Genomic DNA, 26,780 nt, shown 5'->3' on the forward strand with positions numbered 1-26,780 from the left:
GCTAACTACTCCAAAGTTATTTACAATTTTATAATGCGCTTATACCTATGCCTTGACTGATACAGGCAAGTCAAGATTAGAGTGGTGCTGGAAAAGCCCAGCAGGTCAGGCAGCATTCAAGGAGCAGGAAAATCTACATTTTGGGCAGGAGCCCTTCATCAGGAATAAGGCTAGGAGACTCTGGGGTGGAGAGATAAATGGGAGGCGGTGGGGCTGGAGAGAAGGTAGCTAAGAGTGCAATGGGTGCACCCCTATCCGCTTTCCGCAAAAACTGCTTTCTCCTTGACTACCTGGTCAGGTCCAAGCCCCCCCCAACAATCCACCCTCCCCTCCTGACACCTTCCCCTGCCACTGCAGGAAGTGCAAGACCTGCACCCACACCTCCCCCCTCACCTCCATCCAAGGCCCCAAAGAAGCCTTCCACATCCATCAAAGTTTCACCTGAACTTCCACAAACGTCATGTATTGTATCCATTGCTCTCAATGCGGTCTCCTTTACACTGGGGAGACTAGACCCCTTCTCACAGAGTGCTTTAGGACACTCGCACCAAACAACCCCAACGCGCCGTGGCCGAACATTTCAACTCCCTCTCCCACTCTGTCGAGGACATGCAGATCCTGGGCCTCTTCCATCGCCACTCCCTCGCCACCTGACGCCTGGAGGAAGAACGCCTCATTTTCGGCCTCGGAACGCTTCAAACCGAAGCCATCAATGTGGACTTCACCAGTTTCCTCATTTGCCTTCCCCCCACCTTACCCCAGTTCCAACCTTTCAGCTCAGCACCATCCTCATGACCTGTCTTACCTGCCGATCTTCCTTCCCACCTATCTGCTCCATCCTCCTCCCCGACCTATCACCTTTATCCCCACCTCCATCCATCTACTGCACTCTTAGCTACCTTCTCCCCAGCCCCACCCTCCTCCCATTTATGTCTCCACCCCAGAGGCTCCCACCCTCATTCCTGATGAAGGGCTCCTGCCCGATATGTTGATTTTCCTGCTCCTCGGATGCTATCTGACCTGCTGTGCTTTTCCAGCACCACTCTAATCTTGAATCTGATCCCAGCATCTGCAGTCCTCACTTTCACCCTGATATAGATTGGTGTCCTGTCTGCCTTCTTAACTACCCTAATATCCTGTCCCACCACCTTCAGGGATCTCTGAATAAGCATCCCAAGATTCTTCTATACTTCTGAGGTGCACCACTATCCTGTCTTTCATTAAATACTCCCTTGATTTTTTTACCTTCTTTCAAAGTGCATCACTTCACATTTATCAGGTTTAATTGTATCTGCCATTGATCTGTCCATCAAACTGATCCATTTATATCCTTCAGCATCCTATCCCCTCCCTCCTCACTGTCAACCACCTGTTCAATCTTTGTGTTATCTGCAAACTTACCATCCCTTCCACATTCTCATCTCCATTATTTTACATACACAAACAGTAAAGGACCCAGCACTGATTCCTGTGGTACATCACTGCACTCCAGGCTTCAGTCACACAAACAGCCTTCTACTACCACCCTCTGTCTCAAGTTTTGGACTCTAATTGCCAACTTCGTCTGGATCCCATGAGCTTTGACCTTCTTTTCAGTTTCTCATGTGGGATCTTGTCAAAGATTTTGCTGAAATCCATATGGACGACATCACCTGCCCTACCTTCATCCAAACATTTGGTTACCTCCTCAAAAAATTCTGTTAGATTTGTTAGGCATGACATCTATGTTGATTATACCTGCTCAAACCTGGCCTCTCTAAATGGAGATTCATTTAGATTCTCCTTCACTATTTTCTCTAATAACTTCCGTATCACTGATGCGAGACTCTCTAGTTTATAGTTCCCAAATCTGTCTCGATCACCGTTCTTGTAAAGTGCACCCACATTAGTTGCAGTCCAATCCTCTGGCACCTCCCCTGTGGCAGAGATGATTTAAAAATTTGGGTCAGGGCCCCTGAGATTTCCTCCCTTGTTTCACACAGTAGCTTGGATTATATCTCATCTGGACCTGAGGATAGTTTGCTTCTGCATCTGTTTCTGGTCAAGCAGTCCAGCCACGTGGGGCTATCACAAAATGTGCCACATCACAATGACCTCTTATTTATCCCTATGACTCTATCTCACTTTGGCCTGTCAAAAATGGGTGCAATATAGAAGAGATTAAAAAATGGAAGGAATTTCCATTTTGAACCAGATAATCTTGTTTGGTGACCAAATGGAAACAAAACCAAGTATCTGAATATGAACAGATGGGAGGCACCATTACTCAAACAACCAAGAGGACTCACAATTTCTTCACGAATGGAATAATCAGCATTCTCCAGATAATTCAGCATCTCTGCCACGATCTGATGGGCATTGCTGCGACCACACATCCCATACAAGAGATCCACTGCCCTCTGTCGCACACTGACATCCCTCTCAGTCTGTAACACAAACAGCAAAGTCAGTGGTGGGCAATGACTGATCTACAGAGAGACAGATCCCTCCACACAAGGATACTGCTAAATGCCTCAAAGCTTTCATAACACCACTTCAACCTGAAAGCTTTTCTAGTAAGGGATTCAAACTGATATGCAAACACGACAATGCAGGGAACTCAGTACAGTCTGTTCTGCTATAATGAAGTAGTTGCGTTCTTGTACAACCTTGTGTTATAGAAAATCATGCAATCCAAATGACGGTGCCTATGGGAAAAATGAGGTTGGGGCAAACCACCAAAAATATCAGTAAAAATCTAAACAAAAATAGTAATTAGTCTAACGCAAATGATCGTGCAGTACAAGTGTTGAAATCATATATTTTAATGAACATTAAATTTAAAACTTTAAGGGATTTCCAAGTTTGCTGAGTTATAGTACTGTATTATGACAGGGGCTCACATCATCAGCATCATCATTATTTTCAGGTGCAGTTCTGGGTGCAGGGTTACGACGAAAGAAAATATTTAATCTAGAAGTGGATGGCTATGGTTCATCATCCTCAGTCTGATCCTTGGGGGTTGGCTTAAAAAAGGTATCTAGTTTTTGCTGCTTTGGCATCTTTCTTCTTTCATAAAGAAGTTGTTCATAGGGTGCCAGATAAGACTTTACGCCACAAACTGCTATCCTGTTGCATTCTGCATTGTAGTCATTGTCTTCTATGAACTGCAACTGCTTCTCAAATTCCCTCAAGATAGAAGACAAAAGAGAAGTGGAAAGGTCTTGTGGTGGTGCATCCTGGACTTCATTGTCTTCAACTCGGCTTCAATTTGCCCCACAGCAACAAGTTGTTGTAGATCAGTCTCCACTTCTTCAAATTCAACTTGCTTTGCAAGAGTGACACAATGTCCTTTGATGGCTGGAAGCTCCTCAGACAGTTCAATGCTTTTGACATCATGAAGAAAATCCGGGAGAAGCTTCCGCCAAAATGCGTGCTAGCAGTCCTCACTGACATCACCCCAGACCTCCACAACGATGTCAATAGCATTCTTAATGTCAAAACTCTTCCAAAATTGAAGAATACTGTCCTTAATTTCCCCCTCAGTAGCAACAATCAACTTCCTGAATCTGCACCTTAAATAATAAGCTTTAAAAGGTGCTATTGCACCCTTGTCCATGGGTTGGATGAGAGAGGTAGTGTTTGGAGGTAGAAATAGCACTTTCATTTTTTCAGAAGGTTCACCAATGGTGAGAGGATGGCTCGGTGCATTGTCCAGAATGAGGAGAAACTTGAAATCCAAATCATTTCTGCTGCAATACTTTATAAGAACATCCTCAAAAACATCAACAGTAAGGACAGATAAAAATTTGCCCCATCATTCAACCTCCTTTGCTTGATCTGACGTAAACACCTAGAGTGGATTTAAGGTAACCGGCGATGGAATCGTGTATTAGCCTTGGGAGTTTGCATTTTTTAAAAATCGTTGCCCAATTTACCAATCACGTTAGAGCCAAATTACGTTGATGAAACATGCGTTATAGGGGAACGACCTATAGAGGAAAAATATTCAAACAAAGAACCAAGCTTATTAGGGAAGTCAAAGTAAAGGTGCTTCACAAGTCTAATTAGAGCTCAGTGCAAGAGTCCCAAGTTGTAGGGGGATGTGCTAGCTATGGAAGGACTGGGCATGATGAGAGACATGGTGGGTGTGCTGGTCTCACTGACTAAACACAGATGAACAGGGCAAAAAAAAAATGTGCTGGAGACAAATTTGATTTATTAATGGCCCAAGTATTTTGACATGCCAGTACTGAGTATATTCCAACTGCCCATCTTCTGTCTTATAAAGCTTACACCAGCTCCAAAATGCCTCTTGACCAGCCAGAGGGAGTACTTATTAAAAAGTCACAGATTAGCGGTAAAGCTGAACATATCCAGAAGCAGTAAGGACAACTACCTTGAGTGCATTGATGACTGTTTCAATGTGTGCCTTCACTGCCTCATGAGAAAACTCAGAGCTAGCCAGCAGCCACATGCTCTCCAGAGCCAGGTATCGTAGATTGGTCTCCCGATGCTGCAGAAACTGACCCAGCTGGTTACAGGCACGGACAAGGAGATTCGGTTCACTGTGGAATCAAAAGGATGTAACTGAAAATCATGGGATCAACCTTTAGCCCAGCTCAGCCATAAACTTGTTTGCAGTTTAATAGGAGATTGGTTGCGATTTTTTACATTAAGCGGCAAAGTATTTTGAAAGGAAAGAGTGCGAGGGAATGAGAGACTGAAGAGGGAGAAAGAAGATAATTTATTGTCACAGAATAGCAGCGGCAGATTCAAGTTGAGATTCAAGGAAGTAATGATAGATACAGCAAGAGGCTGAGGGAGGAAAAGCAAAACAGTGGGATTTGTTTTCAAGCTCATGTGGAGTAGTGAACTAAATGGCCTCCATCCATGCACCAAAACTCCACTGATTCAACAGAAGCAGCTTATCCTCATTTTCAAATCCCTCCACAGTCTTGCACGTGAAAAAACTTAAAGGAAGCAATGGAGAAAAGAAACAGGTACTCAATATAGCTATTCAACCTAGCACATAGCACCTAGCTATACAAGGCACCAGGGTAGGCAACCTTCAAAAGTTAAAAAAAGAAGACACTTAAATTCTGCAAGTTTTCAGAATCAGCAACCTTACAGAGCAGGCCTAAGGAGAATGATGGTGAAGGCCCTGGATGTGAACAGCTCAGACCAAGAAAAAGATAACTCTACTCTGTATCTAATCCCTTACAATCCCTGTCCTGGAAGTGTTTGATAGGGATTGTGGTGAGGGAGGAAGAAAGTGAGAACTGCAGATGCTGGAGATCAGAGTCAAAAAGTGTGGCACTGGAAAAGCACAGAAGGTCAGGCAGCATCCGGGGACCAGCAGAATCGACATTTCAGGCATGAGTCGTTCATCAGGAATGTTGGGTGGGTGGATGGAGAAGGGGGCTGAGAGATAAATAGAAGGGGAGGGTAGGGGTGGAGAGAAGGCAGCTGGGAAGATGAACATCTACTTCAAACTCACTGACTCCTGCAGCTACCTGGACAATACCTCCTCCCATCCCCCTCCAGTAAAAGCACTATCCCTTCCTCACAATTCCTCCGCCTTCGACTCAGTCTCTGCTGTATCCGCTCCCAGGAAGAGTGATTCCACTCCAGGACATCTCAGATGGCCTGTTATCTCAAGGACTGCAATTTCCCCTCCCACGTGGTCAACAATGCCCTCCAGCACATCTACTCCACTTCCCGCACCTTCATCCTTGAACCCCACCTCTCCAACTACAACAAGGATAGAACCCCCACTGGTCCTCACCTTCCACCCACTAATCTCCGGATGCAGCACATTATCCTCTGCCATTTCCACCACCTACAATCAGACCCCACCACCAGAGGTTTATATTTCCCTCCCCACCCAAATTAGTGTTCCGCAGAGACCATTCCCTCAGTGACTCCACATCCCCCCACCAACCCACCCACCACTCTGGGCACATTCCCTTGCTGCCATAAGAGGTGTAAAACCTGTGCCCATACTGCCCCTCACCTCTGTCCAAGACCCCAAAGGATCCTTCCACATCTGGCAGAAATTTCCCTGCACCTCCAAACCCCTGATGCACTGTGTCCACTGCTCTCAATGTGGTCTCCTCTATAGTGGGGAGACAGGATGCCAACCTGAGATTCGTTGCAGGGAACCTCTCTGGGACACATGCACCAAACAATCACACTGCCCTGGGGCCGACCACGTCAACTCTCCCTCCCACTCTGCCAAGGACGTGCAAGTCCTGGCCCTCCTTCACTGCCAAATCCAAACCACCCAACACCTGGAGGAAGAACGCCCTACCTTCCATCTTGGGACCCTCCAACCACATGGCATCAATGTTGATTTCACCAGTCTCCTCATCTCCCTCCCCCCACTTCATCCCAGATCCAACTCTCCAAGCCAGTACTACCCTCTTGATCTGTCCTGTCAGTCTTCCTTCCCACCTATCCACCCACCCTCCCCTCTGACCTATCACCATCACTCCCTCCCCCACCTGCATCTACCTATTGCCTTCCCAGCTACCTTTCCCCCCGTCCCATCCCCACCCTCCTATTTATCTCCCAGTCCCCTTCCCCCCTCCCACATATATGTGGAAGGACTCATACCCGAAATGTTGATTCTCTTATTCCCCGGATGCTGCCTTACCTGCTGTACCTTTCCAGCATTATCCTTTTCAACTCGAGTACTGGGGGGAGCTTTAATTTCTACCAATACTGACAGTGGATTCTCAACATGAAAAGCTGGGTATAGCTTGAAGACTAAGATTGCATTTTGATTCCGAATTGAGACTTAGTGTCCCCTGGAAATGAAATATGATGAATTAAGATTAGCAGGATTTCAACCTGAGGTCCAGGACATTATAAAATATGGATGGCTGATATACAGCAAAAGTCCAGTAGCTCAGTGAGTTCATTTTGAATCCAATCATGGGATCACACGAATGTAGTAAGAGTAGACTATTCAGCCTGTTGAGCCTGGTCTGCTGATGGCTGGTCTTGTATTTAATTTCCAATTTCCTGTTTACTCCCCATGTCCCATAATTCTGAATGAAACCAATGTCTGTCTATCCCAGTCTTCAATATATTCAGTGGTGGATTTTGTTTTGCAACAACCTGGTGATTTCAGAATCCCCAGACTTATATTTCATTATTATTCCAAGTTTAATTAATTAACTGAGTTCAAAGGTCAAGGAATGGCACTGTCGTGATGCTCGTTTGAAGAGCCAGTGCAGACGTGATGGGTTGAATGGTATCCTTCTGCACTATATCACTTCCAAGACTATGTGGCAGACCCCAGCTGTCTTGATAGGATTTGAACTTATACCCAGATTATCAGTCCAAGTCTCGAGAGCACAACTTGAAGAAGGTAACCATTCTGTTAACGCTTGATACCTCAGGGTCTGTCTGCAACACACATATTCATTATAGCACCCACATTCTAATATGACCACAATTTCCAAAGTGTAAAGTGTTTGGAGATGCCAATCACTGACTTGGACTGGTGTAGCCAAGCTAAATGAGAATGGACCATGGAACTGGAGGAGCTAATATTGTAGATATTGTAGAATCCTTTCAGTGTGGAAACAGGCCATTGGGCCTATTGAGTCCATACCAACCCTTCAAAGAGCAGCTCACCCAGACTCACTACCCTACCCTATCCCTGTAACCCTGCATTTCCCATGGCTAATCCACCTAGCCTGCACATCTTTGAACTGTGACAGGAAACCAGAGCACCAGGAGGAAACCCACACAGACATGGGGAGAAAGTGCAAACTCCACACAGACAGTTGCCAGAGGCTGGAATTGAACCTTGAACCTGGTGCTATGAGGCAGCTATGTTAACCAGAGGCACCATGACTTTGACAAATGCATAAGCAGGTATAATAAAGTCAGATAAAGTCTGACTGGATCAAGTTAAGAAGAAATAAGGAATCTATTATCAGAAAGGAAGAAAGTTTCTATTGTTGCTTAATGAAAGTGAGATGTGTGAGCAGTTAGCAAGACAGCTGCTACAATAATGGAAAAGCTGCAGTAAGGGGAGACTTGAATAATGTTGAGGTAAACATGAAATTACTGAAACATAACAAGGTCTAAGTGTCATCCTTACCATCTGCAAAGCCCAGCAATGTTTTTGATTGCAAACCTATCTGACTGACCTGTCGTGGTGAATGATGAGGCTAATGGCCTCAAACAGGACTGCATTTTTGACATTTGAATGTTGCACTTTCTTTGACTTGGGTGGCTCTTGGGCCTTGTTCAGGATAGTTTCAAGACATTCAGTTAAACGCCCTCGAATAGCAGGATCCTCTGCAGGAGACAGAAATTGGTTATTTATACACAATCACTACTGCTCATAGGACAGACTCCATGTTACAGTCTCGCTTCCATCATCTCCAAAACAGAAAAGGGAATCTTGAAGACACCATCTAAGTTCCAGGTTCGTTCCCTCAACTGTTCTGAGTTTTCCTGTGATTTTGAGCTGGATGAATGAAAATATTGTCTGGTGATCGTGTCTTAGTGGGTCCAGATCAAAAGGGGACGTGCGCACATTACCCAACTGAACTCCCAGCTCTGCTACTTCACCCAAATCGCAACTCTTGACTCATGAGTGACCACAAGCTGTTCACCACAAGGTGCACAGATCAGGGACTGAACCTTGGACCATTTGCTCTAAACAAACTGCTCTAAGTTGGAAGATGTTAGTCACAAAACTGGTTATTAGGGCTCTGCCTAGACTGGGACTGGGATTCTCCCCTGATGGGGACACGAAGAGCTCACCTGGTGGGGGATAGCACTGCAGCAGTCGCAAGAGCTTCACCGAAAGCCAAGGAGCTGGCACAAAATAATAAGTATAATCCTGGAGATCAGCCGAAGCAGATGATACAATCTGTAATAAGAAACAAACAATACCTCATTTTCTGTACAAATAAAGCCAGCATGCCCTGGGCTACCAAGGAACAAACCAGGATGTTAGTGCAATCCTTTCTTTTAAATCACACATCTAGACGCTTGTTTCATGAAATTGCTAGCGAACATTAGTGACCACTGTTCAACTAATTAATTCAAGAATTCTGTTGTAATATCAACAGGGCTGGATTGCCTACAACACATTCATTACCACACTGATATCTTCACTAGGGAGTTCAGTGTCTCATTCAGCACCATAAAAATCCCAAATTTTCTTTTCACAGCAGGCACAGGCCTTTGAAAGTCATCATTCTAACAGTTTTGTTACACTGGAAGTCAGATAAGAAAGTCAGCTATCAGAGCATTAAAGAGATAGAGAAAATTGATTTCCACAGCAAAAATCACCTGAATCTGGGGGTGATTAACTTTAAAATTTAAGGTAGGTCATTTCGTTGTGACATTAGTGTGTGTGCTTCACATAAAATAGCAGAAATCCGAAACTCCCTTCTCAAAAGCAAAATTTAGACTGATATCATTTAATAATTTCACAACTTAAATCAATTTTTCTTTTTAAAGGGATTAGGAGTTACAAAACCAATGTAAGTGATTAGATTTAATTGACTGATAAAACTGGCTCATGGGGGAAATGAACATGCTTGCTCTGCAAATGTATCTGTGTGACAACTCTGCCATCTGAAGGTAATTCTTCACAATTTCTTTAATTGCCTTGTCTTTAATGCAGTAGACAACCTGGTGTTTTCCTTCACCTGTGGTCTTTACTAATACGGCACCCAAATCCTTATTGGCTCTGCTTCAAAATCAAACCCAGAGCAGTCTCCAGATTTCAGTACCCTTCATTGGAGTAGTACCCTGGGAATCAAGCTCCAGTATCTCCAGAGTTGCCACTAACGTTAAAAAAAAATCCAAGTATGAAAAGTCATAATCACCTGTCTGTTTAAAACAGAAAACATAGACCAGATTTCTGCACTGACTAAGATTTACCATATATTGTAAATGAATAAAATCTAATCATACGCAAATAACTGTGAACTACTATAATTAAAACTCTAACCTCCTTATAAACTCCCATGACACACACATACAGACTGACATAGACAAACAAACAAAAACATTTATTATATGGCTGGATAGAAATAAGTTCAATAGCTCCAACCCACAGAGTTCCTTAATGATCCTTCTGCTTGCTTGGACTTGCTGTATGTCCTTCAGCTACCTTCTCCAGATTCTTTTCAGTTCCCCACAGGAGGCACAGACAGATGGCACATCCAAACGTTCTCAAAGTCTTTTAGTTATTGGTTTAAGCCATAGCTTCAGCAATTGGTGATAGAAAATAAACTGGCTTTCTTCAGGCTTAAAGGATTTTAATGGAAAGAAAGACACATCACCTCCACTTCTGCAGGTCCAAACGTTTCTGCCAGTATTATTCCCACCCACAACCTGTTTGGCTACCCAGGAGCTAATCAGATTGTTATTGGTAAGCTGATACCTCTTTTTATCCTGATCATGACTCCACAAACCAATCAGCTCCGTGTTGCTTAGCGAATCTCACTTTGTACACACCTCTGGTGCCAGCCATCTATGAACAGTCTCCTCCACTGTTTCAGTAACTTGCATTTAAGAAGTGTAATAATTCCCACTCTCAATCCTTGGTGTTAAGACAGTCAATTTCTTATTTACACTTACATTCAAAATAACAGAAAAACAGAAAGGTGTGGTCTTTACAACACTAAACAATATCCCACATAATACAAGTCACATTCCTATAATAAGTTATATCCAACACCATAGGATTCACATTCTTATAATAAATTATATCCAATGCTATAGGATTCATATTCTTATAATAAACTAGACTCCACACCATAGGACTCCGCATTGTAGAATTTACATCCTTATAATAAACTAAACCTCATGCTATAGGTCTGGCCTTTCTCTCGAGGACTCAAACACAAGGGGCTGGGCATCATGGTTCAGCTGTTACAGAGCTCTGCTTCAACCAACCCTGGAGGGAATGGGAGCTCTTGTGGGCCCCACACTTTTGGAAGGAGATATCGGCATTTGAGGAGAGCAGTATATATTTACTAGAATTATACCCTGGAAGGAGGGGAGATTAATTAAACTAGGATTGCAACCTATGGAATATCAAAAGTTACAGAGTGATTTGATCAAAGAGAATCACTGGATTAGACTGTGATGAAGTATTTATCTTAGTTGAGTCAGACTTGTTAGTAGGAAATTCAAACATTTCCGCACTTAAAGGATAACAACAGTTTGGACTACCTTCCACAGAAAGGAATGTACGCTGGATCAACTCCCACTCTAAACAATACCTTGGCCCATGGGATTTGTGCACCTGTATAAAACTATAGTTGACCCTTGAAGATTTGTGCAGCTGCTCCTTTTTTAAATTTTAAAATCTTAATTCACATCAGCTGCTACACTTGAACAAAGGAAAGGCCTTACCCGGCTCAACCTTGAAATTGCCACGGTCACAGAAGTTTGAAACTCTTCAGGATTTTTCTGTGCAAGTATGGTGATCAGACTTGTAGCTGCAGTTACAACTCCCTGGATGGAGGAGACGTACGACAGTCAAGAAAAGGAATGTGATCCTTCAATGAATGCACATTATTAGAAGGAAATGTTGAGTGGTGTTACCAAGTGCTGGTCGTTCAGAAGGTGAATGACTCGTGACATCCATTCTCCCATTGGCACCAGATCTGGAGATGTCCTGTACAACCGCAGCAGACACAGAGCAGCACTCTGTTTTGTACTGTCCATAGTATCACTGCAAGATCAATATACATCCAATAACAGAAGAAATAACACAACCCAAATATCCTTCATCCAGAGAGAGTAAAAGTCACACTGGAATTGGAGAAGAGCAGGACATTTTCAAAATGCACACAAATATCTGAAAGCAATACTTTCAACAAAGCCTACAATAGACTCCCAACCACAACATGTTAAAAAGATTTGCTTGTCCACAGGTTGCTGTGTACATTACAAATAAAGGCAGATTACTGAAGCACTTTGTGCGTGCTCCATAAATACTACTGCCTGACCTGCCTGGAAAATAGCACACTGTGCTACCACAGTCAGATTCAACATGCTGAGGACCAGGAAAAGTCCACACAGGAAATAGTGAGCGCAACTAGTCCCACTGCAATAAACAATCTCCGGTGTTGAACCATGACTGTCCATTGTCCCAGCTGCCTCTCCCTTTCTCATGTGCATGAATGGCAAAGCCCCAGGTGGATAATGTGGCAATGATAGTTCACACCATGTACATACCTCATTTGTGGTTAAAGACGCAATGAGGTGAGATGGCTTTCTGCTGATCAGGGAATGGAACGCATGATGGATCAAAGCTTTATTGATTGAATATGTGAAGTTCATTCATTCCTCTCTTCAGTAGAGAGAGGTGTTTACTATAATGAAATTAAGTCTCCATATAACAACAGCAGGAGGATGGACAGGGGCAAAATAGTTCATAGGAGAGTGTTTCTGGTTAAATATTCAAAACAATAAGGCAGCAGTAGTGTTGACGGCTGAGAAGGCAGACATAAAGAGAAGAGGCTGAGCCTGTGTTTGAAGATGTTGCAATATTTCTAATGCAGGAATCAGAACGTACAAAACAGCTTGAGACAACTGCACAGAGATAATGGACTAAGGATTCAACTAGTATCCTTGCTAGCCACTGGAGAGGTCCCAGAGGGTTGGTGAGTAGCATAAGTTGTTCTTTTGTTCAAGAAAGGAAATAGGTGCAATCCAGGAGATTATACACCAGTAAGTCTCACATCGGTAGTTGGGAAGCTATTGGAGAGAATTTCTAGAGACAGGATTTACACATATTTGGAAAAGCATGGCCTAATTAGGGACAGTGAGAATGGCTTTGTGCAGGGCAGATCGTGTCTTACTAAATTGATTAAACTTTTCAAGGAGGTGACAAAGGTGATTGATGAGGGTAAAGCAGTGGATTTTTTAAAAATACAATCTCTACAGTATGGAAACAGGCTACTTTGCCCAAAATGCCCACAGCGCCCCTCCAAAGTGTAACCACCCAGACCATTCCCCTGCATTTACCCACGCCTAATACACCTAACCTACATATTCCTGAACGATATGGGCAATTTTAGCATGGCCAATTCACCTAACCTGCACACCTTAGGATTGTGAGAGGAAACTGGAGCACCCAGAGAAAACCCATACAGACATGTGCAAATACAACACAGACAGGTGCCTAAGGTTAGAATCAAACCTGGGTCCCTGGCACTGTGAGGCAGCAGTGCTAACCACTGAGCCACCATGTTGACTTTGTCGATTTTAGTAAGGCTATTGACAAGGTTCCTCATTGTAGGTTCCGTCAGATGATTAAGATTCATGGACTCCATGATGACTTGGCTGGTGGGATTCATAACTGGCTTGCCCATTGAAGGTAGAGGGTAGCGGTGGAAGAATGTTTTTCTGGCCGGAGGTCCATAACTAGTGGTGTTGCGCAGGGATCCATACTGGGACCTCTGCAGTTTGTGATATATATAAATGACTTGGATGAAAACGTAGATGGTTGGGTTAGTAAGTTTGCAAATGATACAAAGATCGATGGAGTTATAGATAGTGTAAAAAATTGTCAAAGCACACAGCAGCATATAGATCAACTGCAGACATGGGTGGAGAAATGGCAGATAGAATTTAATGCAAGTAAGTGTGAGGTGCTGCACTTTGGGAGATCAAATGTTAAGTGAAAGTATATAGTTAATGGCAGGACCCTGAACAGCATTGATGTTCAGAAGGATCCTGGAGTTTTAGCCCATAGCTCCCTGAAAGTGGCCATGCAAGTAGATAGGGTGGTAAAGAAGGCATATGGCATGCTTTACCTTTATTGGTAGGGGAACTGAGTACAAGAGTCTGGGTGTCATGTGCAGCTTTATATGACTTTGGTTAGGCCACACTTAGAGTATTGCATTAAATACTGGTTGCCAACTTATAGGAAGTATATGCAGGCTTTGGAAAGGGTGCAGAAGAGGTTTAGCAGGATGCTGCCTGGTTTAGAAGGTATGAGCTATAAGGAGAGGCCAGAAAAACTCAGGTTATTTTTGCAATTTTTGAGAAGATTTGTAGCTCAAGTTGAATTTCAGGTTGTAAGTTTGCTTGCTGAGCTGGAAGGTTTGTTTTCAGATGTTTCATCACCATACTAGGCAACATCATCAGTCAGCCTCCAGTGAAGTACTGGTGTTATGTCCCACATTCTATTTATGTGTCTTGGTTTCTTAAGGTGGGTGATATAATTTCTGGTTCTTTTTCTCAGAGGATGGTGGATGGGGTCCAAATTAATGTGTTTATTGATGGAGTTCTGTTTAGAATGCCAGGCCTCTAAGCAGCAGACACCAGACTGGGAACAAACGCCAGCAGCACCAACTTCATTAGCAAAGACAACATCCTCAAACTAGCAGACCTGTGCTTCACCATTCACTTCACATTCAATAACAAGACCTACAAACAAGTCAACTGGACACCGATGGGAACCACCAATATCAGGGTTCCTAGCAGAAGCAGTAATACAGAGACTCGAACAAACAGCCCACCCAACTATCCAACCCAAACTTTAGGTCTGCTACATGGGTAAACACCATCAACAATATTCTTAATGGCATAAAATTCACAAAAGAGGAGGAGAATGACAACAGACTCCCATTCCTAGATGTCATAGTAGAATGAACAATTAATGGAGAACTTCAAACCAGCGTCTACAGAAAAACAACAGACACAGACAAAATACTTAACTACAGAAGCAATCGTCCCAACACCCACAAACAGAGCTGCATCAAGACATTACTTCAATGAGTCAAAACACACTGCAGCATGCAGGAATTACAAACAGCCTAAGAAAAATACCTATACAGCATATTCAGGAAGAACGGGTACCCAATAAACATAGTGTGCCAATTTCTCAACAACAAACCCAAACAAACAGACACAACGCACCCAGAAACTCTAGCCACATTATCTCACATCAAAGACATCTCTGAAATGACTTTCAGATTACTTACCTACCAACACACTTAAATAGCGGCTAATGAACCTAACAAACAATCAGCAAAATGAAGTCATTTACAAAATACCTTGCCAGGACTGTAACAAACATCACATCGGACAAACAGGCAGGAAACTAGCAACCAGGATACATGAACACCAACGAGCCACCAAACGACATGACCCACTATCACCAGTATCTTTACATACAGACGAGGAAAGCCACCACTTTGACTGGGACAACATATCCACCATAGGACAAGCTAAACAAAGGAATTCCTAGAGGCCTGGCATTCTAACCAGAACTCCATCAATAAACGCATCGATTTGGACCCCATCTACCATCCTCTGAGTAAAAGAACTAGAAATGATATCACCCACCTTAAGAAACCAAGACACATAAACAGAAAGCAGGACATAACACTAGTGCATTACCAGGTTCACTGACGATGTTACTTAGTATGGTGGTGAAACATCTGAAAACAAACCTTCCAACTCAGCGAGCAAACTTACAACTCAGTGGGTTGTTTTCTTTGGAGCAGCCGGGAGTGAGGAGAGGCTTGATAGAAGTCTATAAAATTATGAGATGCATAGTTAGGGGTTGACAGTCAGAATCTTTTTTCCCAGAGTTGAAATGTCTAATATTAAGGAGCGGCATTTAAGGTGAGAAACGGAAAGTACAAAGGAGATGTGAGGGGCAAGTCTTTTTACAGAGTTGTAGGAGTCTGGAACACACTGCCATGAGTGATCGTGTAGGCAGATATGATAGGGGCATTTAAGCACATGAATATGCAAGGAATGGAGGAATATGGATCAAGGGCAAGCAGAAAGGATTAGTTTAATTTGATGTTATATTTAGTACAATATCATGGGCCGAAGGGCCCATTCCTTTGCTGTACAGTTCTATGTTCTAAGACTGTTCTGGATGTGGCTCAGCATCATGCAATGGGACAGAACAGGAATGCTAATCTAGAGAACAGGAAATAACATAGAACCAAATTAGTAATGTAAGGGGTAGGCCACTTAGAACAGAGTGGAGGAGAAACTTCTTCACCCAGAGAGTGTATGGAATGCTCTGCCCCAGAAGGCTGTGGAGGCCAAGTCTCTGGATACTTTCAAAAAAGAGTTGGATAGTGCTCTTGAGGATAGTGGAATCAAGGGTTATGGGGATAAGGCAGGAACAGGATATTGATTGAGGATGATCAGCCATGATCATAATGAATGACGGTGCTGGCTCGAAGGGCAGAATGGCCTACTCCTGCACTTATTGTCTATTGTCTATTTACTCCGAAGTTAAGCCTGATGTCTCACAACAGAACATATGTCTTAGATGTAATGAAATTAGCTATTATGTAATATATAATAAACCCATTTACTGATCATTCAAAATCGAGCCTATCTTCTGTTTAAGAGTCATGTCAAGTGTTAAGACTCAATCAAATTACCATGAATCATATATCACCTCTGACTTGCTGCTGCCCAGGACAAAAGCAAACTACATCAGGTTTCTTCAGCAACAATTAAATAAAACTCTTTATTTTAACTCTTAACTCCAACAAGAATTGTAAATAAATAGGATATCTAACTTATATAATTTAAACTTTACTCATTTTACAATCTAGACTCTCGCTCACAAAACAAAAAAAAACAGGCAAACCACAAATGTTATGAGTAGAGAGGGGGAAAAAATCCAGAGAAACAAGCCAAAATTACAAAGTTCATTATTTTACAAGGTTACAAAACTGCGAAGTTGGTTTCACAATTCTTTCATTTCTTACATAATGTCTCCAAGTTACTTAAACAGCAATGATCAGTTTGTAATTGGCTAAAAAAAAATTTCTTTTAATTTCTGGAATAAATGACAGAAAATGAAAGAAAAGTTACACGGAATGGAAGAAACACTGATGCAGCTGACTTCTGAATTGCTCCTTAATTCTCTCTGTTTCACTGTCCTCACAGGTTTTATTAAACTGCAACCTGACTAATTAGAGGTTTGTTCCTATGCTGAGCTCTCCTGAACCAATAGAAGAAGGTGCCAATTTGCCTGGACTCAAATTTCCCAAAAGGCAACATTGGTTCACATGCACAAATTATTTGCACTTGTTCTCCCAAAGCTACAACCTACTCTTTGTCTCCTCCCCTTTTAGAAAGAGAATCCATTTTCAGTCTGTAGTTCATCTCAAATAAGATGTGGTCTCTTAGAGTATTAGTCACTTAGATTAATACCATTAAAGAGGACTGATGGCAGTGAAGTTACTCAAGATATCCCGGAGGTAACTGTGCATTTACAAGTTTACTACCACTTGCAATTTCTCATGCTTAGGTTGATAAGCAGACAGGCCATCCCTACTGTGAGAGAATCCAACCAGCATTCTCCACTATTAAACTCCTGACCACCACTATTGACCAGAAACTTAATGGGACTATCATATAAATGCTGTGGCAGCAAAAGCGGGTCCGAGTCTGGGAGTTCTCTACTGACTAACTCACTTGTGTTTATTCATCAAGGGGATCTGGGCATTGCAGCATTTGTTTGGTGGTTAACTACCTTCTTAAACCAGGGCAGTTTATTTGGTATAGATACACCTACAGCATTGTTCGAGAGGGAGGAGTTTTGTCCCAGCGACACTGAAGGATTAGTGATATATTTCAAAGTCAGGATGATAAGTGGCTTGAAGGGAAACTTGCAGGGGGTGGCATTCCTCTGTATCTGCTGCCCTTGTCTCTCTAGATGGAAGTGGTCATGGGTTGAAAGATGCTGTTAAGTACATCTGCTGAATTTCTGCAATGCATCAGGTAGATATACACATAGCTCCTACTGGGTTTGTAAAGTACTGTTCCAAGCCAAGCAATGTACTGGTAAAACTCTTTTGCACCCTCTTCAAAGCCTCTATATCCTTCTCATAGTGTGGTGACCAGACCTACACACAATGTTCCAAATGTGGCCGAACTAAACTATATATAGCTGCAATATAACTTGCCAGCTTTTATACTCAATGCCCTGACCAAAGAAGGCAAGCATGACTTCTTTACTACCATATCTGCTTGTGTTGCAACTTTCAGGGAGCTAGATACCCCAAGATCCCTCCAAATATCAATCCAAAAGGTCCTACCATTCTTTCCTCTTGCATTTGATCTCCAAACATATGTCGCTTCACACTTGTTTGGATTAAACTCTATCTGCCATTTCAATATCCTGCCGTATCTTTTCACAATCCTCCTCACTATCCACAATTTCACCAGCTTTATTGTCGTCTGCAAACTTATTAATCAGACTACCTGCATTTTTATCCAAGTTATTATAATATATTATATGCTACAGATATGCCAGCATTGCTGCTTGAGGAACACAACGGCTCCCAGGTCTATAGTCAAAAAAACACCCCTCCACAACTACCCTCTGTATGCTGTGACCAAGTCAATTTTGTATCCAACTTGACAACTCACTGTGGATTCCATGTCACTTCATTTTTTGGACGGGCCTACCATGCGAGAACTTGTCAAATGCTTTAATAAAGTCCTTGGAGACAACATCCACTGCTTTATCCTCAATCATCTTTGTCATTTCCTCAAAAACTCAATAAAACTGAGACAAGGCCTCCTCTGCACAAGGCCATGTTGACTATCCCTTATAAGTCCACTACTTTCCAAATGCAAATAAATCATGTCACTAAGAATCTTCTCTGATAATTTCCCTCCTACTCACGGAAGGCTCATCACCCTATAATTTCTTGGATTATCCCTGTTTCCCTTCTTGAACAAAGGAACAACATTGACTATTCTCCAATTTTCTGGGGCTGCCTGTGATTAAAGAAGATATAAAGATGTCTGTCAAGGCCGCAGCAATCTCCTCCTTTGTTTCTCTCAGTTTCCTGGGATTGATCTCATCAGGCCCTCAGGACTTATCTACCTGAATGCTTTTCAAAACACCCAACGCCACCTCCTTTTTTATATCAACATGCCCTAATCTTACCATCATCCATTTCCACCTGCTTGGTGAATACCGATACAAAATACTCCTTAAGGACCTCACTCACTTCCTCTAGCCTGATACAAAAATGATTGTCCTGGAGTGGACCTACCCTTTCCCTAGTTAGCTCTTGCTCCTAACTTTTATATAATATACACACACAAAATGCCTTGGAATTCTCCTTAATCCTACATGCCAAGGACATTTCAAGCCCCTTTTAGCCACTACCATCTTTGTATGTGCCAGATATGACTCCAACGAGCTGGAGTTTTCCTGACTCCAGTTTTATTAGTGATACAAGCAGTCGCTCTCACCTCACTCTCTTTAGCTCAGACATATAAGCCAGCAGGTTACAGGTTCAGTATCTGCACAGCAACACCTGTTTGGAGAATGGTGTGGAGCTACAGTTAATCTTACTGCACTTTGATAGCACCATGACAAGGAAGAAGCGTCCCCATTCCTGATCACTTTCCCAAGAAAAGACAGAAATGCACTGACCACAAGAACTAATACAGGACTTATCTTAGCTATTCCTCTTCCCTCTGCAGTCAGATACACTGACACTGAGCTCATACATAAAGGTCCAACTGCAAATCAACTTGTGTCTGTGGAATCCTAACGCAGCATGCAATGAAAACGATGAGAATAGGGTGAGAAGCAAACACTTAACTAAAAACAAAAGTTTTTTTTGAAACTGCAAATAGTTTTAGGAACAGATGAGAACATCAAGCAATGCATGACTAAATATCCCAGGTAACAGACTAATACTTTTTTTGTATTCTGTTTAAGGTGGTATGCCCACACAAAATAAAGTTAATGAGAAGGCAAGGCAGACATATGGATGAATGCACTGTGAAAGCACTGTTGTGAAATATTATACACAGGATGTGAAACCTGCCCTTTCAAAAATGCAATTTATTGTCACAATGGCACTTACCCAGCAGCTAGTATTTTTGGAATCTCACTAGCAAAAGCCTCCGCCATCTCCTGGCTTCCAACATTTGCAATGCAGTGTAGGGCCAGGCCCATGAAGGTGGGGTTACGGCTGGCCAGGTCATTTCTAAGGGCATTGTTTATCAAACGCATCAACTCGCTGTTTGAATTCACTAAGACTGAGATGAAAAGGTAACCCTGCAATTATTTGAGACAGATAGAGAAAGGGTACATTAAGTACAGCACCTGTTTATCAGTATCTGACACTGTCAGCTTTATCTTACATTCTGGTATCTCTAAAACTGACTCTGAGCCAGTGGGTCTGTACATTCCTCCTATAGTTCCCATTGATGCATTAAGCAGGAACATTGGATAGATGATCATTACTCACCAAAGAATGAGCAACCGATCACTCAGATTCAACCACAGATTAATGATAATTGATTTAATTTGACATTCATTTTGTTAAATTAAAAGTATTAATGTGTTGTATTCACTTATCAATCTCATGCTGCATTGCTCACTAGGAGTAACTGAATGTCCCGCTTGGTTACATATAATTCAGAGTTTCATCATTACCTTAAAATTGCAAATTGAATTATTCTGAACCCTATGTGAGTGTTAGTGACTGCTTAAGGTTAAATTCAGAGACAACGTTCACAATCTCCAAAGCTTTTTTTAAAAGCTCATTTATCTGTTGTTAATTTTACTTCTCCTTTTGCTCCAGGCCTAGAATATAAAGTCAGAAGGGAGCAGTGGGGAGTTGGATAGCCATATTGGGATGGTGAAAGCTGGGACTTCAGAACAACAGGGAGAGGTCAGAAAGCGGTTCATTTCTGTGTGAGTCCAGGATTATGGTTCTTAGAAGATTGGGATAGATGCACCAGTAGAGGAGAAAGCTTTATGGATCTGGCATTGTTGTAGGAGGCACAATCATGGATTTCAGGAGAATTATGTGCATGATTGTGATAGGTGGTATCAAAAAGAGTTAACGAGATTGAGGCATGGGGGAAAAACATAAGGGCGATGGTTGTGGAGTACAGATTTGTAAATTATTGAGTGTGAGAGAATGACAAGATGGTGAGTGCTACACTTCTTGAATTTGGGACAGGGTAGGGGGGCAGCAGGTGACAGCAAAAGAGACGGTTAGAAAGTGGGAGCACAGACTTGGACAGAACACCTCAGAAGTACAAGCTAATCTCAAGCCATTATTGTGTCCAGCACAAACAGGCATCGACAGTCATGCCACATGTTTCTCTTACCCCACACTAAAATCTCTTGGACATTTACGTTACCATAGTGAGAAAAACAGCAAAGAAAGAATCACAAAATGCCACAGCATAGGATACCATTCGACTGACTGGGTCAATGCTAGCTTGTTTCAACACTCTCAATTAGTCTCACTCACCCACATTTTCACTGTAGCCCTATAAATGTTTTCTCTTTAGCTAATCATCCAACACCCTTTGAAAACTATGAATGAATCCACTCTCAGGCCATGCATTCTAGATCTTAAACACTTGCTGCAGGAAAAGGTTTTCCTTTTATCGCCTCTTGTTATTTACATTTTCCTCTCTCTGTCTATAAAACAGTCAGGAGGATGATCCACGAGAGCTGCAGAATCGGTCTGACATCTGTTTATAAGGCTTTCTGTGCACAAGGATTATGCTAAATGGGCAACGCTTGTATACAGGACTGTTAACCTTCATCCAACAAGGTAACCCAGCACAAGAAATGCATCAAAAAGCTCACGTGATTATATATCAGTCTCATCTTCACCTTACTGCCTTGACCTTTCCGCATGTGGTTTTCGACTTGCAAGAGCCAAATGTAAAACCACATTGTCACAAAGAAAAAGGACAGGCATTTCCCTGTGGATTCACAGCATAGCAGAAATCTAAGCAACATGAATAATCACAATCAAGCATGCCCACACAAAATGCCACCTTGGACTTGTAAAGGTACAGATTCCCTGCCAAACACTACCATTCAGTGCCATGTTTATAATGACAGTGTTCCTGTTCTGCTTACTATTACTGTGATGACAATCTGTATAAGGCATAATAAGGCAGTGACTGATGTCCCACTTACAATTTGCTTCTCTGTATATTTATTCGAACTAAGTAGGTTAACTGCTTCCATGTGACCAAAATCAATGTCATGACCAAGGAGGAAGATAAACAGAAGTTTGCAGATATATTTTTTCTTGCTGTAGCCATCCAATGTTTTGTCACCTACAAATCAAAGAAAGCAACATTTCACAAACAGGTCATTGTGAAACATATTAACTTACCAGACAAGTCAGTACCTGAAAAACAAGAGGAAGATGTGAATGCAGTGTCCTGGTTAACCTGACTGTAAAAATACACATAAAAATAGGGAAAATATGTAAATTATACAAGTCCAAATACCAGAAGGTGCACAACTCCCAGCAAGAGCCCCTTACACCAGATGGCCACAGCAACAATACACTGACCTCTACCTTGGACCACGTTCCAAACCTCCACAGACCAGAAAGGGCCAGGCTAGCAGCATGTTGGCAGGCTCCCAATGATATTAAAAAATACAAATTCCATAGATAGTTGCAGAAAAGTGAAAATCTGCCACCAAGAGTCCCTAAGCCTCTTAAACCTTCATGATTTATATTCCTCATGAACAGTGTCTTATACACCATGCTCTCCCTGATCCCCTCATTAAGTGTCTCATACACCTCATCCACCCTGATCCCCTCGTTGACAATGTCTCATATATCTCACCCTCCCTGATCCTGTCTGTCTCAGACAGCTCACCATCCTTGAACCCCTTCACTAACAGTATCTCACATACCTCGCTCATCCTGATCCTCTAACTGTCTCATACACTGCACTGTCCCTAATGCCCTAACAGTATCTCACACACCTGCTCCTCCTTGTTTCCCTCACTCTCCCTGATCCCCTCACTAACAATGTCTCAGACACCTCACCCTCCCTGATGCCCTTGCTAACAGTGTCTCATACACCTCACTCTTCCTGATCACCTCACTATCCCTGACCCCTTCAATAACACTGCTTTTCATATATATTGCTGCCACTGTGCTGCCACGCTGATGGGAGTAAATATTGAAGATCTCTGAGTTCTAATCAAACAGCTACTTTGTCCTAGTCGGTATCAAGTTACTTGAGATTTGTTAGAGCTGCACTCATCCAGGCAATCAGGGAGTAGGGACACGTGTGACTTGTGAAAAGCAGGCAGCATCACAGAGACAAGGGGGCCAGATGATAACTCTGAGGAAAGTAGTTTGAGATAGAGCTAAATTCACTGAAACTGATTGGAATTGGTTCTTGATCTAAGCCAGAGAAAGGAGCTAGCTATTGGATAAGTTTAACATTTACGGTTTTATCTATTCTTAAATTTTAACCAATATCCATTTGGTGGTAAAATTAATAAAATATATAAAAACATAAATTTTACATGAATAATACAATTAAACTGTTAAAACCCATTAAGATAGACAGTATCAGTAATGTGCTCCTGGATTCCACTGTAATTCATGTCTGCAGTAACTGTTGGAGGTTTGAGCAACTCCAGCTCAGATTTAATAAGGTGGAGGCTGAACAACAAATACTGTGACGCATCTGGGATGGGGAATGTTACTTGGATTTTTTGCACCAGGAGACAGTCACACCACAAAGGATAGGGTCTTCTGATTTTTTTCAATGGTCAGGGACAGGATGGTGTGACTGAGGATGAACGAAGTAAGGAAAACATAGGGAACAAGAGCAGGAGTGTCAGTCTCTGGAACTGTCCAATTGGTTAGTGGCTTTCTCAGCCTATTTGGATGAGAATGGGAGTTGCAGGGTGGATGAGCTAATTGGTCATGTCACTTTGGTACAGGAAGCCTTTCATGTCATGGGAGCAATAAGAAATGTAGTGGTAGGTTACAGTAAAGTGAAGGTGGGGGGGCTGGAAGGGAGAAATGGGCGACACAATGCTGCAGGGAGCACGAGTCTAGATGGTTGTGTTGCCTACCTGGTGGCAAGGTTTGGGATACCTGCTCAGGGATGGAAAGGAACTTGCAATGGGAAGGAAAGGATGCAGTTGTTGTGCTCCATATACCTACTAATAAAAGAACTAAAATGGAAGACCTGCACAAGTATGAGGAACTGTGCACTCAATTGAAAAGCAGAACCTCAAATGTTATAATCGCGAGATTATTACCTGAGCCACATGCAAATTGATGTAGGGAATGTTTGATGAGGACGGTGTCAAAAGTACTTTACCTTCAGTTTAAAAGATTAGTGGAAACTTTACTCTGTATCTAACCTTGTTCTGTCCCTGTACTGAGTATTTGATGAGGACAGTGTGGAGTGAGCTTTCATTTCAGTTTAAAAGAAGAGGCAGCTTTACTCTGTATCTAACTCTTGTGCTGTCACTCTTCAGGGTGTATTTGATGGGAACAGTATACAGAGAACTTTACTTTTCATTTAAAAGAGTAGTCAGAGTGTCACGCACGTTTTTAACCCTGTGCTGGACCTACCTGGGAGTTTCTGATGAGAACAGTGCTGAGAGATCTTTGCATCGTATTTAAAAGAATTGAGGTAACGTTACTCCGTAATGTTAAAAGATTAAATTGGAATATCTCTCTAGATATTAATGTAATATTAGAGTTGAACTGCATTGACTGAACATTCTGGAAGTGGGTGGGGACGATATTCATGCAAGAATGCAGATGACTCCCAGTCCAATTAGACAGTCATTTACTACTACTCCTCCTCCAATATCAAATTAAACTATCATTCAATCTTTTCCCTTCAGAAATACTTTCTAGCCATCCCCCAACGTTAGGTATTTCACACCTACATTGTCTGCATAATGATTCCCCAGGATTAGGGCATTTACATTTCCATTATCTCTGAGGATGGTCTCATCCTACCATTGTACCTGGAGTAACATGTAACTATGAGGGAGTGGCTGGAGGTTGTCTTGAGTGGCCTGTGACTGTGGAGGGAGTGGCAGAATATCTGTGAGCATGACCAACTGACCTGTATAAAGAGGATGTGTTTTCTTTGTTCTTGGCCTCTTTGACTCAACTTCACGTGCCTGCGAAGAGGGTCAAAGGGGTCACCGAGCTTGTACAAGCTTTAATAAACTCTAACTTTTTGCAGAGGTTGGTGTGTGCGAATTACATCTCATGTGTGAAACCTCAGGAAAAGAACCTAACAACTCTATCTAACACTGTCTGTACCTGTCCTGGGAGTGCTACCTGGGAGCATTTGATGAGGGTATTGTCAGGGGAGCTTTACTCCATTTCTAACCCTGTACTGTACATGTCCTTGGAATGTTTGATGGGGACAGCGCAGAGGGAGCGCTACTTTCACTTTAAGACAGTAGAAGAAGATTTACTCTGTGTCTAACCCCTGTGGGTGATTTTTCCAATGTCCCATTGTTCAGCACTAGATGTGAATGAAATTATGAGTAGCACGTAGTTCTCAATTAAAGCTAATCAAATCAATAGAGAGCATATGCAGAGACGACCACACCAGAGGGGCTTGGGACCACTTTTGGCCCAGAACAACTTCCAGAAAAATCTGTATCTTTCCTGGGGACCGTTCCTCCCTTGTGCTCGTTCCAATTTGAACTCTTGTTTTTGAAGTTACTGGTGCATTACAATACTCTCCATTCTACTCTCATTCTCTGCACTGAATCCTTACCTTTAAACTTGGAACGGATATTTGCCAATTCTCTGTTGATTCGCTTTATTTCCGCTTCTTTGCTTTTGCCTGTGAGTGAGATTACAAGGATAAATACTTGTTCAAGTGGAATGTGCACAATGAACTTCAACACAAACATTACTGAATCTCATGTGTACATGTGGGAAATCTGCAGGGTAAGATTGAACGCAATGCTTGGGGGTGGAATGAGATTTCATCTTAAACTTTTGACTTTGTAATCCATCTGCTACTCCCACTGCTCGTAAACAGTTAGTGATGAGAGAATGAATGACCAGCAGTTGTGCACACCGTCATAAGTTCTTTTCGAAAGAGGTTTCCCTATCAGGGTCTTGTGTCAAAGGCAAAGCACCAAGTGGAGCAAAGAACTGGCTGTGAATCCTGCTTCTGCAGTAAACAGCAAGTGTCTGGACATCGTTCAGCACTCTCCCTGCTGCTTGGCAACATTCACACCAGTCATACTGGCTAGATACTTCATTCCAGCCAAATAAACACTGACCGCACTACTAGATGAGCTGAAAAATGTGTTGCTGGAAAAGCGCAGCAGGTCAGGCAGCATCCAAGGAGCCGGAGAATCGATGTTTCGGGCATAAGCCCTTCTTCAGGAATGAGGAAGGAGTGCCAAGCAGGCTAAGATAAAAGGTAGGGAAGAGGGACTTGGGGGAGGGGCGTTGGGAATGCGATAGGTGGAAGGAGGTTAAGGTGAGGGTAATAGGCCGGAGAGGGGGTGGGGGAGGAGAGGTAGGGAAAAAGATTGCAGGTCAAGAAGGCGGTGCTGAGTCTGAGGATTGGGACTGAGATAAGGTGGGGGGTGGGGAAATGAGGAAGCTGGAGAAATCTTCAGCTCGAGCATTCATCCCTTGTGGTTGGAGGGTTCCTAGGCGGAAGATGAGGCGCTCTTCCTCCAGGCATCATGTTGCCATGGTCTGGCGATGGAGGAGGCCAAGGACCTGTACGTCCTTGGCGGAGTGGGAGGTTGGATTGGTTGGTGCGGGTGTCCCAGAGGTGTTCTCTGAAACGTTCCGCAAGTAGGCGGCCTGTCTCCCCAATGTAGAGGAGGCCACATCGTGTGCAGCAGATGCAGTAAATGATGTGTGTGGAGGTGCAGGTGAATTTGTGATGGATATGGAAGGATCCCTTGGGGCCTTGGAGGGAAGTGAGGGGGGGAGGTGTGGGCGCAAGTTTTGCATTTCTTGCAGTTGCATGGGAAGGTGCCGGGA

The 26,780-nt window shown here is 42.8% G+C and overlaps 1 protein-coding gene across 6 annotated transcripts in view; it reads right to left on the minus strand.

Moving 5' to 3' along the window:
- The window catches only part of LOC140493448 (AP-2 complex subunit alpha-2-like), a 107,565-nt gene that overhangs the window by 74,030 nt on the left and 6,755 nt on the right, over positions 1-26,780 (minus strand). For all 6 annotated transcript variants that reach the window (XR_011963679.1, XR_011963680.1, XM_072591889.1 and 3 more), the window contains exons 2-10: positions 25,543-25,611; positions 21,944-22,086; positions 19,857-20,050; positions 11,575-11,704; positions 11,383-11,484; positions 8,770-8,878; positions 8,148-8,298; positions 4,379-4,547; positions 2,289-2,426 (exon numbers count right to left, since the gene is read on the minus strand). Coding sequence is in view for 4 of the 6 variants with exons in the window: in XM_072591889.1 (XP_072447990.1) it covers positions 2,289-2,426; positions 4,379-4,547; positions 8,148-8,298; positions 8,770-8,878; positions 11,383-11,484; positions 11,575-11,704; positions 19,857-20,050; positions 21,944-22,086; positions 25,543-25,611 (1,205 nt within the window). In the remaining 2 variants the exon portion in view is untranslated. The remainder of the gene's footprint in view (positions 1-2,288; positions 2,427-4,378; positions 4,548-8,147; positions 8,299-8,769; positions 8,879-11,382; positions 11,485-11,574; positions 11,705-19,856; positions 20,051-21,943; positions 22,087-25,542; positions 25,612-26,780) is intronic.

This window comes from Chiloscyllium punctatum, chromosome 22 (genome assembly GCF_047496795.1).
Source record: "Chiloscyllium punctatum isolate Juve2018m chromosome 22, sChiPun1.3, whole genome shotgun sequence".
NCBI lineage: Eukaryota > Metazoa > Chordata > Chondrichthyes > Orectolobiformes > Hemiscylliidae > Chiloscyllium > Chiloscyllium punctatum.